This window comes from Bombus bifarius, unplaced genomic scaffold (assembly GCF_011952205.1).
Source record: "Bombus bifarius isolate JDL3187 unplaced genomic scaffold, Bbif_JDL3187 scf7180000007996, whole genome shotgun sequence".
NCBI lineage: Eukaryota > Metazoa > Arthropoda > Insecta > Hymenoptera > Apidae > Bombus > Bombus bifarius.
In genome coordinates this window covers 1,372,485-1,386,858 of record NW_022884376.1, presented here as the reverse complement: position 1 = coordinate 1,386,858, position 14,374 = coordinate 1,372,485, and the positions used below count along the sequence as shown (strand labels likewise).

Below are 14,374 nucleotides of genomic sequence, written 5' to 3'. Positions count from 1 at the left end.
GACGAAAACTCAGTCGTTACAGTCAGTCAGAGTCGTTACACGTCGGTCCGAGTCCAATAGTTCGCAATAATCGATCAGAGTTCCTCGGCATCTTAAGCAATCATCGCCCGAACTTGTATCGCGCATCAAAACGCATCGACCAGAAGTCGAACTTGTGATCGCGAATCGCGAACCGCTAATAATAATCGCGAGTTCTACGCAAAGTGTACGTATAGAGTATATCGTAATAAATATGTCGGCGTCAGGTTGGAATTTTCGGGCGTTCGATGAACCTTTCCATCGCGGATGTAACTAACGTTTATCGGCACAAATGTGGTCGCTACAAGAAGCTATAAGTAACAGCGGCGATCGGATGGTCGCGATGTTGATGACAACGAATTCAGGTTCGATAAAAAAAATCCACGGTCAACGGGATGACGAATGCGATGAGATACACGTATAACACAACACAAGTAAACGTACAACGTAAAACTTACAAGTAAAAGTTTCTGCATGAACTGACATGCAGTCCAAGTGGAACTGCCCTTATATATTCTTCTTCCCACCTCTCTTTATTTTTAAGGAGAGCTATATAATTATTCCATACCTGTGTCAGGTACACGTCCCTCCCTTGACCGTGGCTACGTTCAGTGACCCGTTATGTCAGTTTGAGCCCAAGCACATCGTCGTAAAATCGGATTGGACCATTACAACTATTTCTTAGTTTTATTACTTAAGTGTAGCTATAGTAAAAGTCTGGACTAGGGTATTGGGGGTTTTCCCAACATTCCAAAAGGGAAGCCCCGATGTCCTTTTGTCCCCGACATAAATGTCGGAGATGGAAGGACACCGGAGCCTTCCCTCTGGAACCTTGGGAAAATCCGTAAAATTGTAATTAAAGTTTACAGTTGTAATTAAACAATTTGTCGTCGTTCTACCCAATTCTACTTGTTTGCGATTTGTGATAAACTTGGGCTCAAGGCGACCATCAGCCGCCGAACGTAGCCGCGGTCAACGGGACGGGCTCTTCATCTAACAAAGGTATGGAGCGATAGTATGACCCTCGTTAAAAGAAATACCCATAGAGGTACCTGACAGTAAAACATTCCAACGGTTCCTTCGGACAATGAATACCAGATATTGAGGCACTTACACAGCACAAGTTTAGTTAGCCCGAGGACCCGCTATAAAACTTGGGTTTCTTTGGTAATTAAGATTTTTCAAACGGACGGGCAGTCTTTGTCCCAAATTGACCAATTGACAGCGACGTAAATTTCCCTTACTTTCGGAACGAGGGCTATACTCGACGAATTCGATGACCTCGTGTCTTTAGGCACACCCCATCATAGTTTTCCTCGGTGGCATCATCGGGACGAAAATTCGTTACGATCTGTGAGTATTGTGTGAGCAAGTATATCTATCCTCCCGTTGACCGTGGATTCGTTATGGAACCTAAGACCAACGTCGCTAGTATCGCCAGTGCCCAACCACCGAGGTTGATCGTCGAATCGGTAGTATCCATACTCGTATTACCAGGCCGTACCGTCGTTATAACACAGCGATGGCCAATTCCAATGAAGATCTAGCAAACGCCCACAACCCTATTGCTGACGCTTCTCCGACATATATATTGTTAAATATACTCAAGTATTTCTTCCTATCACTGTCACGACCTATCACCTCAATCCTACTACCTTTTGTACGAATTATTTACATCCTGTTGGCTGATAATATATAGTACTTTGATGATATTCTTCGGCCTATATAATCTCGACGTTATTCGTACTCTAGATCCACGCTTCGATATCCTATTTTTCTATGAAACATAATCTAAGGATATTTATCAAACGACCATAGACGACAAACATTCGCGTTGTACGAGCAAAAGAGCAAAGTTCCAGGAACTAAAAGCGCCAGTGAACAAATAACAGAGTGTAGCAAGCGTTAGCGGGTGAACGTTCGCCAACGAATGTCACTGAACCTTTATCGACATTTCCAATAGGCACGTTCACGCGACTTGAAGACCTATAGCAGGATCGAGCGACCAGTGGTCGCGAGACCTGTCGCCGTCGGCGCAACGTCGATTGTTTTGAAAACGCTAATTGCGGCTGGGAACGCGAGCAAGCGAAAACGAGCACACTCTTCCTGGTGTTGGGTTTCAAGTTGCGAAGTAGGTGACCGCAGCACTCGACACGACCACCGGAGCTCTCCGCCTAGTACTACGAATTACGTATTAACGGTCCTCGATGACTCTTTCGTCAATCACGTCCGACCATTCACACCGAACTCGCGGTGTATAGTTGGCGAGACAGACGTAGCAGAGCTACGAAATCGATCAGACGTTTAACCGATGAAGACGAGTTGACCCGTCACGCGTTTCGTCAATTTCTTTCGTACGATGATCTTTTTTTCCTTTAGCAATCCCCTGCTTCTTTGCGTGTCCCATCTTTCCTTCAAATAAAGCATATATTTAAATATTCTTGTCAATTTTGATTCGGTTCGTTACACCAATCGAGGATCGAATGAGAGAATCTCGCGATCCGACTTGTAGTACAAAAAGTCATTTTTCGCTATATCGTTTGCACCAACAATACTATCGCATACACGTGTCATTATGCTGTGTAGATAGCGTGAAATCGAACGCGGTGTAAAGTTAAGTAAAAACTAACTTTGGCTTAAAAAATCTTAGTTGGAGACATAGTTTGAAACGATAAGTTTCTTGAACCGGACGTATACACGTTGGCGAAAGAGAATCTAGTAACGTCTCTAATTAATCGCGCGAAACTATAACGTGTTGAGAAATGCGTTGAGAAATGAACGATGAATGAATGAAGTTTGTCTTTTGATCTGTCCTATGAGAACTTACGCGCGTGCAAGATCATTGAACGACGTTCGTCTAAGTAGTTTTGATTCGAGGGCAACAACGACGTCCACGAGCGAATAAAACTTTACACGCGAACTCGTTGCTCGTTAACGAAGAGCAAAAAGCGAATTTAACGCGATCCACTGAAATAAAACTGAAGTTGCAACGAAACGATAACAGTCTGGAGCAAGGCTGAAGGCACAAAATGCGGAGGAAAAATTTATACTACTTGGCGCGAACGATATTAGAATATTTATACTTGGAGGAAGGAGGCGTGGTTTTAATTTAGAACGATAAGATAAGAGACAGTTTTTTAGAAACTGCTTCAGACCTTCGGATTTGTTCCTTTCTTTGATTGTTCGTGTCTTATTGTTATCGTCTCTACAATAAATAAGTTTCCACGTAAGCACTGCAAATGACGAAATCCTTCGATCGATCATAAATAGATCATCGTGACCGATCAAAGATAAAGAGCAACTTGAAATCGATCGATGCATCATCGATAACAGCAACAAGGAGCAATTAACGTTTTCTTAGATCCTACATTATTTTTTGATAATTACAAAAAATCATTACCTACGTTCATTTTATCAAATTACTCGTAATAATTTCCTCCTAACTTGGGTCTAACTGATATAGAAAAATAATAAACTTCACTCCCAGTTTTACTTATCGCCTGTCGAGGAAAAAAGTATTATCAAATTCGCGTAGTAACTTTATACGTACTGTAAAAATATACCGGAAAAAGAAAAACGTAACAGTTTCGTTACAGATGGACCACCCTATAGAACCGTATAGACGAAGCTCGATCCCGGGACAAGAAGCGCATTCGTTCGAATCGAATTAAACGAACCCACGCGCCTACAAATACTTGACCGAACTAACAGAACCCTCTGGGCAATGTATATTTGGCAATTATAATAATGCAACAGAGTCCTAATTAGAAGATCGCGAATTACGAACGAATCGTTTAATTTCATAATCACACGCAACCGCCAATATGTATATATTATATATTATATAAAAAGCGACGGAAAAAGATAAAATTTAGGAATCGTGCGTCTCGAAATCTATCTCTCGACGTTATCTCACCTACCTGTTTTATTTTTCGTGCGCCGCGTTAATGACACGGATGCGCCCGTTTCCACCGATGCGTTTTGTTTAAACAAACTGGCTGTCACGTGTCATTACTACTACACACCGTTTATACACACAAAGGTGCATACACGATCGAGAAGAACGCTAGACGAATATGCTCTGCCACGAATAACCTACTAATGAGTATGCGGGGAGGAAAAAGCGCGAAACAAACGATAATCGTGTACACCGTACGAATCTGATTTCGTATTATTTTCGTTCGTTTCTGTGTCTAGAACGAGGAACGGGTAGAAGCGACGTGTACACATTCGCAGTGATATTTGCGAACAGACATCGAGCTTCTCTACGGATAAAATTACGCGACAATAAACAAGCGATATATCGTCTATTCCCGTGACAAATCAACGGGTATATATTTTCGGAATTTTCTGATGGATAACACACAACGATACGTTATTCTACCACCTGTCAAACGATTTTATCCGTGATACATCAAATATAACGTCGGCACACTGTACGTAGCTCGATTTTTTTCAGAGCAAATGCAAACAACGCCAGGCGATCTACCGTATTGTGACAACAATTTTTTTAAGGGTACGCCAATTTCGAGGCACAAGTTGAAAAGATGAAGCGCATCGTGACAAGAAACGATTCGAAAGACAACGCGATTCGATGGTTCACAGTAATCGTCTCATGATGGCAGGTGCAGAACAATTTCCGTCTTGACTTTATAACCTCTCCTTTCATCTCGCCGATAACTTTCCAACGAGTGCACGGGCTTTATCTCGTGTATCTGTCAAACTGTAACGTAGCACGGAAAAAGAAAACATCCCGACGCCAGTAAAATCGTAACGGACCGCGAAATTATCAATGATATGCGACGCCCGTTCCAAAAAAGAAGCAAAAAAGAGAGTCATCAACTCTGAATTGTACTCACTCGTCGTCGGCTCGTTCTCGCTTTTATCGATGTTAGCCAACCTCGCACAGTCTTACACTTTTCATGATTACAAAATCATTCCTTCGGAAAACCACGAAATTACAAAGTCTCGATGCGAGAACTTGACAAATTTACGGACAAAAAAGTTTCCTCACATCCGACGGAACGGAGGTCCTCTGTGAACTGACGCGTCTCGATATCAGCTTGTTCACTAACGTTGCAACTCCACCTGTCGTCGACTCTTTGCAGTTATATTCGAGCGGAAATTCTATTGGCCTCGAGATTACCACGCGGTGAGCGAAACGCATTTCCTGATTGGTCACTGCCAAAACGACCAGAAGAATTTCTGACAAACCGTTCCACTATTCTGTCGCTAGCATCGAATAACTTCCGAAATAACGGGCAATATTTTAACCAATAGAAACAGACGTTTAGAAAGAAAGTCGATACGTTTTCCAAATTCAAGTATTAAACGACATTATACGAATTAATATTATTTAAAAAGTATTATCGTCAAGTCGGTAGCTTTTAAAATACTTTAAATGTAAACTGATGATTCTATGTCATTTACATAGTAGAATGTTGCACCATGTCACATAGTATAATAAATATTTGAATGCAATTATATGTATTATTAAATTTTGTATACAGATATTATGACAGCATGTGAATTTATTCACGTGACTAAGTTATAGGTGCTTGAAGTTAGTAATTTAAAAAATGCTCTAATTGAATATAAGAAAATAGACGATAAATAGATCATCGAACGTATAATGTTTGAAATAAACGTTCGCTATCGCCGTATTATCATTATTATTTTATTCTAATGTGCAAATAGGTAAGATAGTAATATCGGATAAAAAACTCCACATTTGCCGTTCAAATGGTATTATCTCTGAATATTTTTCCAGCACAAACTAGTATATATATATATTCTTCTTCCATAATTACATAATAGAAAAACCTACGGATGTGATTAAGAAAAAGAATCTTAACAAGTATAGGCGAGACGGTAACTAAAGTTAGTTCAAAGTTGTTGCGCGCTTGGAGGTGGTTCGCTCGCAATTCGTTGTAACAAAGCAGACTTCCGGCACCTTAGTGCTCGAATGGCCGACACCAAGGTTGTCTTTTCTGTCAAACGAAATTATTTCTGACGTGATCGAAATCATGTAAATGTTCACCGATAACTTGGAAAAATCGTTGGAACGTGGGTAGATCGATGCGTGGATCGTGGAAACGGGGTGTGTCCGTGGTTTTAATCAACAACAACGTAGGAAGAGGCACCGGTGTCTCTTCAAATTTTGGATTCACCAAGAGGGTAATCCCTGTTCTTTGCTGGGGGTGTAAATAGAAGCGGGTAACTAAAACCGTACGACACCGAGAACCGAGGCACAATAAGTTCGCTTAAGAATGCAATTCAGATGATCCGAAATACTTGACAAACCAAATCGACATTATGAATTCGAGTTAGTGTGCTTTTAACGATGCCGTGTCGAACTTTGTACGCGCGAAGCTTGTTTTGCTTATCAATCTCGATCCACTGAATTATTTTCTTCGTATTCGAATGAATCGTATTGATAAATTATGAGGTTGACGCTCGATTGTTAGGAAATTCTGTCACAAGTGAAATTCTTCCGTCCCGGATTCCCATTCCCGAATTTATTACTCAAATGGTACTCTCTGCTTATTAAAAATAAAAATTAAATTACATTCGAGAAATATAGTGAGTAGAGTGCAATCATTTGTGGGAAACATATCTGTTTTTTGATTTCACGACATTCTCTAAATAGAATACGAACAATGTGCATCTTCTATGTATAGTGAATACATGCAGTTAGTTTTATCTTTAAATTTATCATGCAGTTGTGTGTAGTTGTTAATATTAATTCAACTCATATATTACTGTGCTTTATTTTTTCTTCTTCCTTATGTATCTATTGTTATATATTGGAATGTATATTCCAAGATGTGTGTGTGTGTGTGTGTGTGTGCGCGCGTGTGCGTGCGTGCGTGCGTGCGTGTGTGCGCGTGTGTGTGTACATATATATGTATTCACATATCTACATGTAATCTTTACACAAAAATATCAAATTAAAGAATATTTGATCGTATATATATACATATATGTTATACATTACATTATTATAACACAGTAATATTATATGCTATGTTATAGACATAGTTATGGAGGATAGCATGAGTGTTAAATCAATGGAATCAGTGGCAACAAGTGATGAATATGAATTTGTAAATGACAGAGGTAATGGCAAACATCAACAAACATTAATCAGTGAATTACCAATGTTGAAAATTGCCAATAACGGCAATTTTGAAGATCTTCAAAATAATCTTCGTGAGGTTTGGACATACCTATATTATTTAGAAATATCAATTCTTAACGTACATTATCTTTTTAACTGCATATCAATAATTATCTGAGTCACTGATAAAAATCCATAGGTATTGACAGAAGATTCAAAAATGGAAAGCAATGATTATAAAATTGTGAGCAGTGCGCAACAAAATCAACCAAAATCTAAAAAAGTGGGACAAAGTAAATTTTATGATGTAAGTTCTTGTATGGTTGCATCTGAGAAACAGGATATTATGAAACCAGAAGATTATATTGATGAAGGTACAAATTATTATTTCTCTATCAACCATAAAAGGTATTCTACAGAGTATGAGATATCATTTTTTATATTTAGAAATAAATTCCCTCGCTAATGTTCAACAAGAATGTACTATTTTTAATGGGGTGACTTACCTGGGATCGGCAACGATAAACGCGCCTAAATCAGAATGTGAAATACAGCGCAATATGAACATATTAAATGCAGAACAATCCCTTAATTTGGGAATTAAAGTATCTGTTTCTGTACCAAGTAGTTCTCAAGGTTCTGTTGTGTATGTACAACTATTAGAAATAGTAATAAAATGTTTTTTTCATCGTACATCATGTATCATTATGTTTGTATGATAGTTTATATGATGCTGCTACTCAACAACCAATTGCACATTATGAAGTACAACGAATCCTATTTTATGCGCGTGGTGAAAGTGTTGGTCCATGCGCAGCATGTTTTGCTTTTACATGGTCACATGGGGATACATTGGAATCTGCCATTTATCAGTGTCATGTTTTCCGGTGCGATATACCAGAAGCAGTATGTTCAATGTTTTTTTGTACGATAATATCAAGTTTTAATCAAAATACATTATCCATGCAATTCGTCATAGGTAGGACAAGTTTCTGCTTGCTTTTCTAAAGCCTTCCACAGAATACCACGTTCGATGACTAGCTCTCTAACAGGAAGTGATTTCAATGGGTTTAACATTGGAAGTGAAAAAACTAATTCTCGTGTATTTATTTTTGAAGTAACAATGGAAATAAAAGAAGAGGATGGAAAAGGAGGTTTCAGTATAGTTCCTAAGGATAGAAATTGTTTTAAACTTCGAAATAACGTAGCTAAACAAGTGTGTTTAAGTATTCAGCAAGTTTCTAGCAAAGAAGGAGGAATTACTCTTGAAGTTGAGAGGTGCTTTGGAGTCCTTGTTAGTCCTGGACGCAATGTTAAACATAGTGATATGCGCCTGCTTGAAATGGTAACATTCACTATTTAAAAGCCAGATATTTATAATTAATAATGCTTCTGGTCTTACAATAATAATAAAAATGATATTGTTTGTAGCAAGTTAATGCTGGTCCACTAGTTCAAGATAAACAATGTTACAACATATGTGGGCACTGGGACCCTGCAGATCCAGCTTTAGAAACTCTCAATATTGAAACCCCAAGAGAAGGAAAAATTTATATGACAGTTGCAGTTGATTTAGTAATACGTGGTATCCGAGAACCCGTCAGGTTTATAATAGAGACATTAGTTAAAGTATTTCCACAAAATGAAAGATTTTGGTATTTTAATAAACGAAATCTTGTACAACAATTTTACCTTAACTCAAAAGAAGTAAGGCATCCAAAATATTAGTTCTTTATTCATTCTAATGTCACAAATTTCATGCGTATTTATCATTATATAGATAATATCCGGAGATGGTACGGAAGTTCACTATGAAGTACAAAGTATAGAAACTTCAGGAGAGCTGGATAGAAACAGATTAAATCTCGCCCTTAATTTAGCATCACTGATTCGATCTCCTTCTTTAACTAGCATTGACACGCTTACACCCAAGGAGGAAATAGACTCAGGTTAAAATAAGATATTTAATTATTTTATTTAATGAGAAGGATAAAAAGTATATTGATTATATTTCTACATTGACAGATGGAGATGAACCGATGTTAAGTGGCACAGGTGAAGTATCAAAAGATTGTTCTGCAGACGAACTAGCTAGTTGGGCAGAAGTACTAGACAGTTGGCAAGTTAATGAACAACGTCCAAAACTTCTTATAAAACTTACAAAGCAAGGTATTCCTGAAGCACTACGCGGAGAAGTATGGCAACGTTTAAGTAATTGCGATAATTCACAAGAAATGATGGATAGATACAGGACTTTAATTACTAAGGTAAATGAAAATAGTATGTGACAGAAAACGTATATAATAGTTATATTGTTTTACATCTATAGGAAAGCAGTTGCGAGAGTGTTATTTTAAGAGATATTAATAGAACATTTCCTGCCCATGACTTTTTCAAAGAAACAGGTGGTTTGGGACAAGATTCTTTGTACAGAATAAGTAAAGCGTATGCAGTGTACGATGAAGAAGTTGGATATTGCCAAGGACTTAGCTTTTTAGTTGCTAGTTTACTCCTTCACGTAAGTAATTGGCATCCAATGGTTGGCATTTGTAAGAGGCATATCTGCATTTTTGATAGTAATTTATTAGGGTGTGTAATGACAAGAGAAACATTAGGTATTTCTTATAGATGCCGGAGGAACAAGCTTTTTGTGTTCTGGTAAAGTTAATGTATGACTATGGTCTAAGAGATTTGTACAAGGATAGATTTGACAACCTTCATATGAGATTTTATCAGCTTAATAGATTAATAGAGGTTCGTAATATATTTTAATTAATTACGGACAATTACAATATTTATTACTTACAATTATTATTGTACTTTTAGGACCAGCTGCCAGAACTTTATAAACATTTTTGCGATCGTGGTGTAGAAACACATATGTTCGCTGCACAATGGTTTTTAACTCTTTTTACAGCCAGATTTCCACTTTATCTTGTTTTCCATATTCTGGACGTATTCCTTTTACAAGGACTTGATACATTATTCCAGGTTGCTCTCGCATTATTAATGGTAGGTAACCGTCTTTAACTCGCAACACGTTTTACAGAATATATCATTTATAAAAATGTATGTTTCTATAGTTGTGCAAAAAGGAACTACTTCAATTAGATTTTGAGAGTATATTAAAATACTTTCGGGTGCATTTACCTAAACGTTGTCGAAACGAAGAAATATCGCGCTATGTCATGAAGTTAGCCTGCTCAGTTACCTTAAAGAAATTAAAGAAGTATGAAGCGGAATTTATGACACTGAAAGGTAATTTCATATTTTATGTTTGAATCACGCAAATACATGTATAATTTTTAGTACATCTGAAAGTAATACAAACTACAATACTCTTTTATATGCATGTATAGTCTGCATAGAGATGACAAAAATGGTCGAGCGATCATAAATTTAACTTTGTTGTGCTGAAGCTTTACACGTTCGTCTTTGTTGCCATATTTTAGAATTGAAATGTAAATACGTATTTCGACATTTAGATACCTACTCTTTTCATTGACTTCGATGAAAGTATACATAGAATATGAATGAAAATCAAAATAATATACCTCTGTTTTATCTAGTACTAATTTCGAAGAAAATTGGCAACTTATAATATGACCTAATTCCAATCTAGTTTTTTTTTATGAAATAAATATATTTTACATTTGCATGACATAATTTCATGCTTATATACCAAAGCATAAATTATGTCCACCTACATAGTCTTGTAAAGACACTTCAGTGAATAGTTGTAAAAAATATTTGATATTTACAATATGATCTACGTTGTTGGAAAACATTTTATTGCATAATACGAACTTGTGGAATAAAATTCTTAATACAGTTTGGTATATCAAGAATTATGTAGTAGATATTCGATAAAAATTTAATGAAATTTATTGTTTTGAAGAAATATTTCTTCTACTCATAAACAGATTCTTTTATTCCTGTTTGGTATTCCATTTAATCTTGTATAATTTTTCGAATGTATTGTCAATCTTCGTAACAAGCTAACCACAAGCTGTGTACATATGTTGATAAAATATTAGTTCAGTAACAGTTATGCACAAACATGAGATTTCAACCAGTTGACAAATCATGAAATACTTTTCTTATTTTTTTCTTATTGCCATGTATATTTCCCGTGAGACAATTTTATGTCAATTCCAAAGAGGTCCCTTCAATTTCTTTCTCAAAGACGAAATAGTAATAAGAGATTACAGTTGTAAATTTTGGACAGAATTTTTTCAGATTCGATAGACTGGCTGAAATATCACAGCTACTATGTTATAGCAATATACTCTTTGCAAGATCGATACATTTTCTGTTTTGATTGATTCTCTTATGCTTAAAGTTGATATTCTTTTGTACAAACTAACGAAGCGCAAATCAGCTGTTATAAAAAAGCATTGTCCAAAAATTATACTCATTTTTTTATTGAATTATTTATGTTGTAATATTTGTAAATTTTTATAATTTTGTGTTGTTTATAATAACGATTTTTCGCGCTTATCCAGCCATACTGCTTTGTATACTGTCTTGTATATCAATTTTTATAAAAAAAAAATTATTTATTTTTTCTTGTTAGAAATAAATCGTCCATTTAGAATAGCGTTTTTAATTTTGTCAACTTACCTGTGTATACCCTGTTCCTCACACTTTATGAAAAAGTTTCATTTTTTGTTTTAATCGCAATTGTTTTATGCAATGTTTTATATTTGTTATATGAAAGCTTATAGCTTTTATTTTACCAATTGCTCATTACAGAATCAAATAAATTATACTTTAGGTATATTATTATTAAATTGTTTGCAAGTTAGTGCATCTCTAATGTAATACTAATGGAATTTTAGCAAGAATTTGTATACAAAGTTGTTAAGGCTTACAAGGCTTGATAAATTGAAATTCATTATCTAAAATGATAAATATGCTATCGCGCACAAATCATCTTATTTAGGTACAGTAATAACGAGTATGTACAGGGCATTCTAAAACTATTATATATTAAATGCTTTAAATTTATATTTGTTCGCGATTTTTTATACCTTGAACGCGTTAAATTCTATCAGAGGCATTATCTGTATATTTATGAGCTATAGCAGGCAACAAACATATTTAATAAGTTTAACAGCTGTGCCAGCAGTTTAAAATTGGCCATGGTATGTTCTGCATAGAGAATATATGTGGTGGTATCTGCTTTTTCAAGATATCGTATGTCGGCCAATTACGTTAAAGTCATTCGTTTCCAATGTTTCACTGTCGGAATCATGAGCCATACTATAAAGACATTGATAGAGAGTAAGATTTTATTTGTAAGCTTCTTACATAATCACGATTACAAATACTGTAATATTTTTATCCTACTATAGAACTATAAATTTAATATAAATATTTATTATATAAAATATCAGAAACATACAAATGTACGTATATAGACTTGCTTCAAACGCTAACGTGTAAGTTTTTCTTATGGCGTAGAAGCGCAAGAGAATGCGGATGAATATAGCAATGAAGTAGAACAGTTACGGGGCACAGTAGCGAGAAATGAGGAGGAAAAACAAAGATTAGAAGCCGAATTGGTTCAAGTCAAGGAAATGCTACAACGAGAAGTAGCAAGAGCAGATGCGGAAAGTAGGCGAAGCAATATTATTATTGCTGAATACAAACAGGTACGTATATGTAAATAATCACATTTATCATATGAAACTATTGAATTTATTGTACTGTATCATAAATGAAATATTTATTTTAGATTTGTCAACGTTTGGAAGATGACTATAATGCTGCAAAGACAACACTTAGTGAATTGCGAGTAAGTAAAAAACATTTAATTCTCATGGAATTCTTGTACGACAATTTATAAATGATTTTACCCTTTAGACGAAGGTTTCGAAATGTGAAAAGTGTAAAAGTTGTATAATGGATTCGTCCAATATATTAGCAGATATTGCACACCCTTTAGAAAACCGAATAGATCCTATGTTGCACAGAGTGCAGGAGAGAGTACGAGAATTAGAATTGGAGTTAGCTCAAACAAAGCTAGCCCATGTTGAAGCTGAATGTAGAAACCAGGTAAATAAGCATGTTATTTACTAATTCTCGATATTATCTAGAATTACATTTGTAAGATTAATTTCCTTTGTAGGATTTAACACATCAATTGCATGCGACTGCTTCTGAACTTCAAGCAGCGAGAAACAGCTGGCCATGGCTTAGTAAGACACTGTCGAGTATAAAAGAAGCGGCGAATAAAAGAGAAGTAATAGCTCCGTCATTAATGAAAGATCTTAGACGAGATAGCGCACCCGGAGGTGAAATGCATCATTTGATACATTCCCGTAATCGCGAGACTCGTGATAATCTTAAAGAAGTTGTGTGATTCAGTAAGTATTCGAGTTAAAGTGCATAAATATAACGAGGGACGCTATTTTGAAGTAGAAAAATAAACCTAATTATAATATATTATACACATCTATTCAAACGAAGTTACTTTAACCAGGCGAAGTGTTGGAAGAATTCGTATATTACGAGAAAAGACCTATTTGAAATATAAATTCGAATACACAATGTACGTCCATGATTACATGTAGTATTCTACTTGACCTGTTTATAATATACATTCGGTATATTTTACGTCAGGTTCCTCGCGTGCACTATTAATCGCGTGCTTTTAGCGATGTCAGCTTTATCCTGCAACTCTGATATTAATCTTGATATTACTTGTTTACATTTGTTAATCGTTTCAGTATATTGATTTTTACCTAAACTTGGTTTGTGAATTATTAATTTTATTTGAAATCCGGTTTTTATGTATTAATAAGGAATTTCACACGAAATTGGAAGTCCTATATTAAACAATTGATTAAGTGATAGGGCACATATGGAGATGCAAAAAAAGATTACAATAGATGTTAGCGATAAGTTCACTACGTTTTGTATGAAACTAGTCTAAGACGTGGAAAATAGAAATACTATTATAGACTTTACTGTATATAAATAGCTCTCTCTCTCTCTATCTATCGATCTCTCTCTCTCTCTCTCTCTCTCTCTCTCAGGCAACTAACAGACGTAACAGACTGCGGAAATCAGAGATTCCACATTTAGTAAATTGGATCATGTAAAGCAAATAATGTTTCTGTAATTTTCATTTACTTTCTGTACGGATTTATTATAATGACATTCCAAAATCATAAATACATGTGCGTTTTTTTTATTAAACTTTTATTTTAATCGGTATATATATAAGGC

At 35.7% G+C, this 14,374-nt stretch overlaps 2 protein-coding genes across 4 annotated transcripts in view; one reads left to right on the top strand and one right to left on the bottom strand.

Moving 5' to 3' along the window:
• The window catches only part of LOC117205905, a 67,635-nt gene extending 62,536 nt beyond the window's left edge, over positions 1-5,099 (bottom strand). Inside the window, exon 1 of the mRNA XM_033444739.1 lies at positions 4,878-5,099. The gene's annotated coding sequence lies outside the window, so the exon portion shown is untranslated. The remainder of the gene's footprint in view (positions 1-4,877) is intronic.
• An 832-nt stretch (positions 5,100-5,931) lies between these two features.
• LOC117205907 (rab GTPase-activating protein 1-like) lies at positions 5,932-13,591 on the top strand. 3 transcript variants are annotated; one of them, XM_033444742.1, is made up of 17 exons: positions 5,932-6,195; positions 7,054-7,235; positions 7,338-7,512; positions 7,586-7,784; positions 7,861-8,044; positions 8,118-8,483; positions 8,570-8,845; positions 8,919-9,087; positions 9,164-9,405; positions 9,468-9,656; positions 9,767-9,892; positions 9,965-10,150; positions 10,222-10,396; positions 12,605-12,795; positions 12,879-12,938; positions 13,007-13,198; positions 13,272-13,591. In XM_033444742.1, the coding sequence occupies exons 2-17, from the start codon at positions 7,062-7,064 to the stop codon at positions 13,503-13,505; spliced, it is 3,138 nt and encodes a 1,045-aa protein (XP_033300633.1). In that variant the 5' UTR covers positions 5,932-6,195; positions 7,054-7,061; the 3' UTR covers positions 13,506-13,591. The 3 variants fall into 3 exon arrangements, with proteins under 3 accessions (XP_033300633.1, XP_033300632.1, XP_033300634.1); XM_033444741.1 differs by lacking the exon at positions 5,932-6,195 and adding an exon at positions 6,207-6,343; XM_033444743.1 differs by lacking the exon at positions 5,932-6,195 and adding an exon at positions 6,381-6,550.
• Positions 13,592-14,374: the final 783 nt, after the last annotated feature.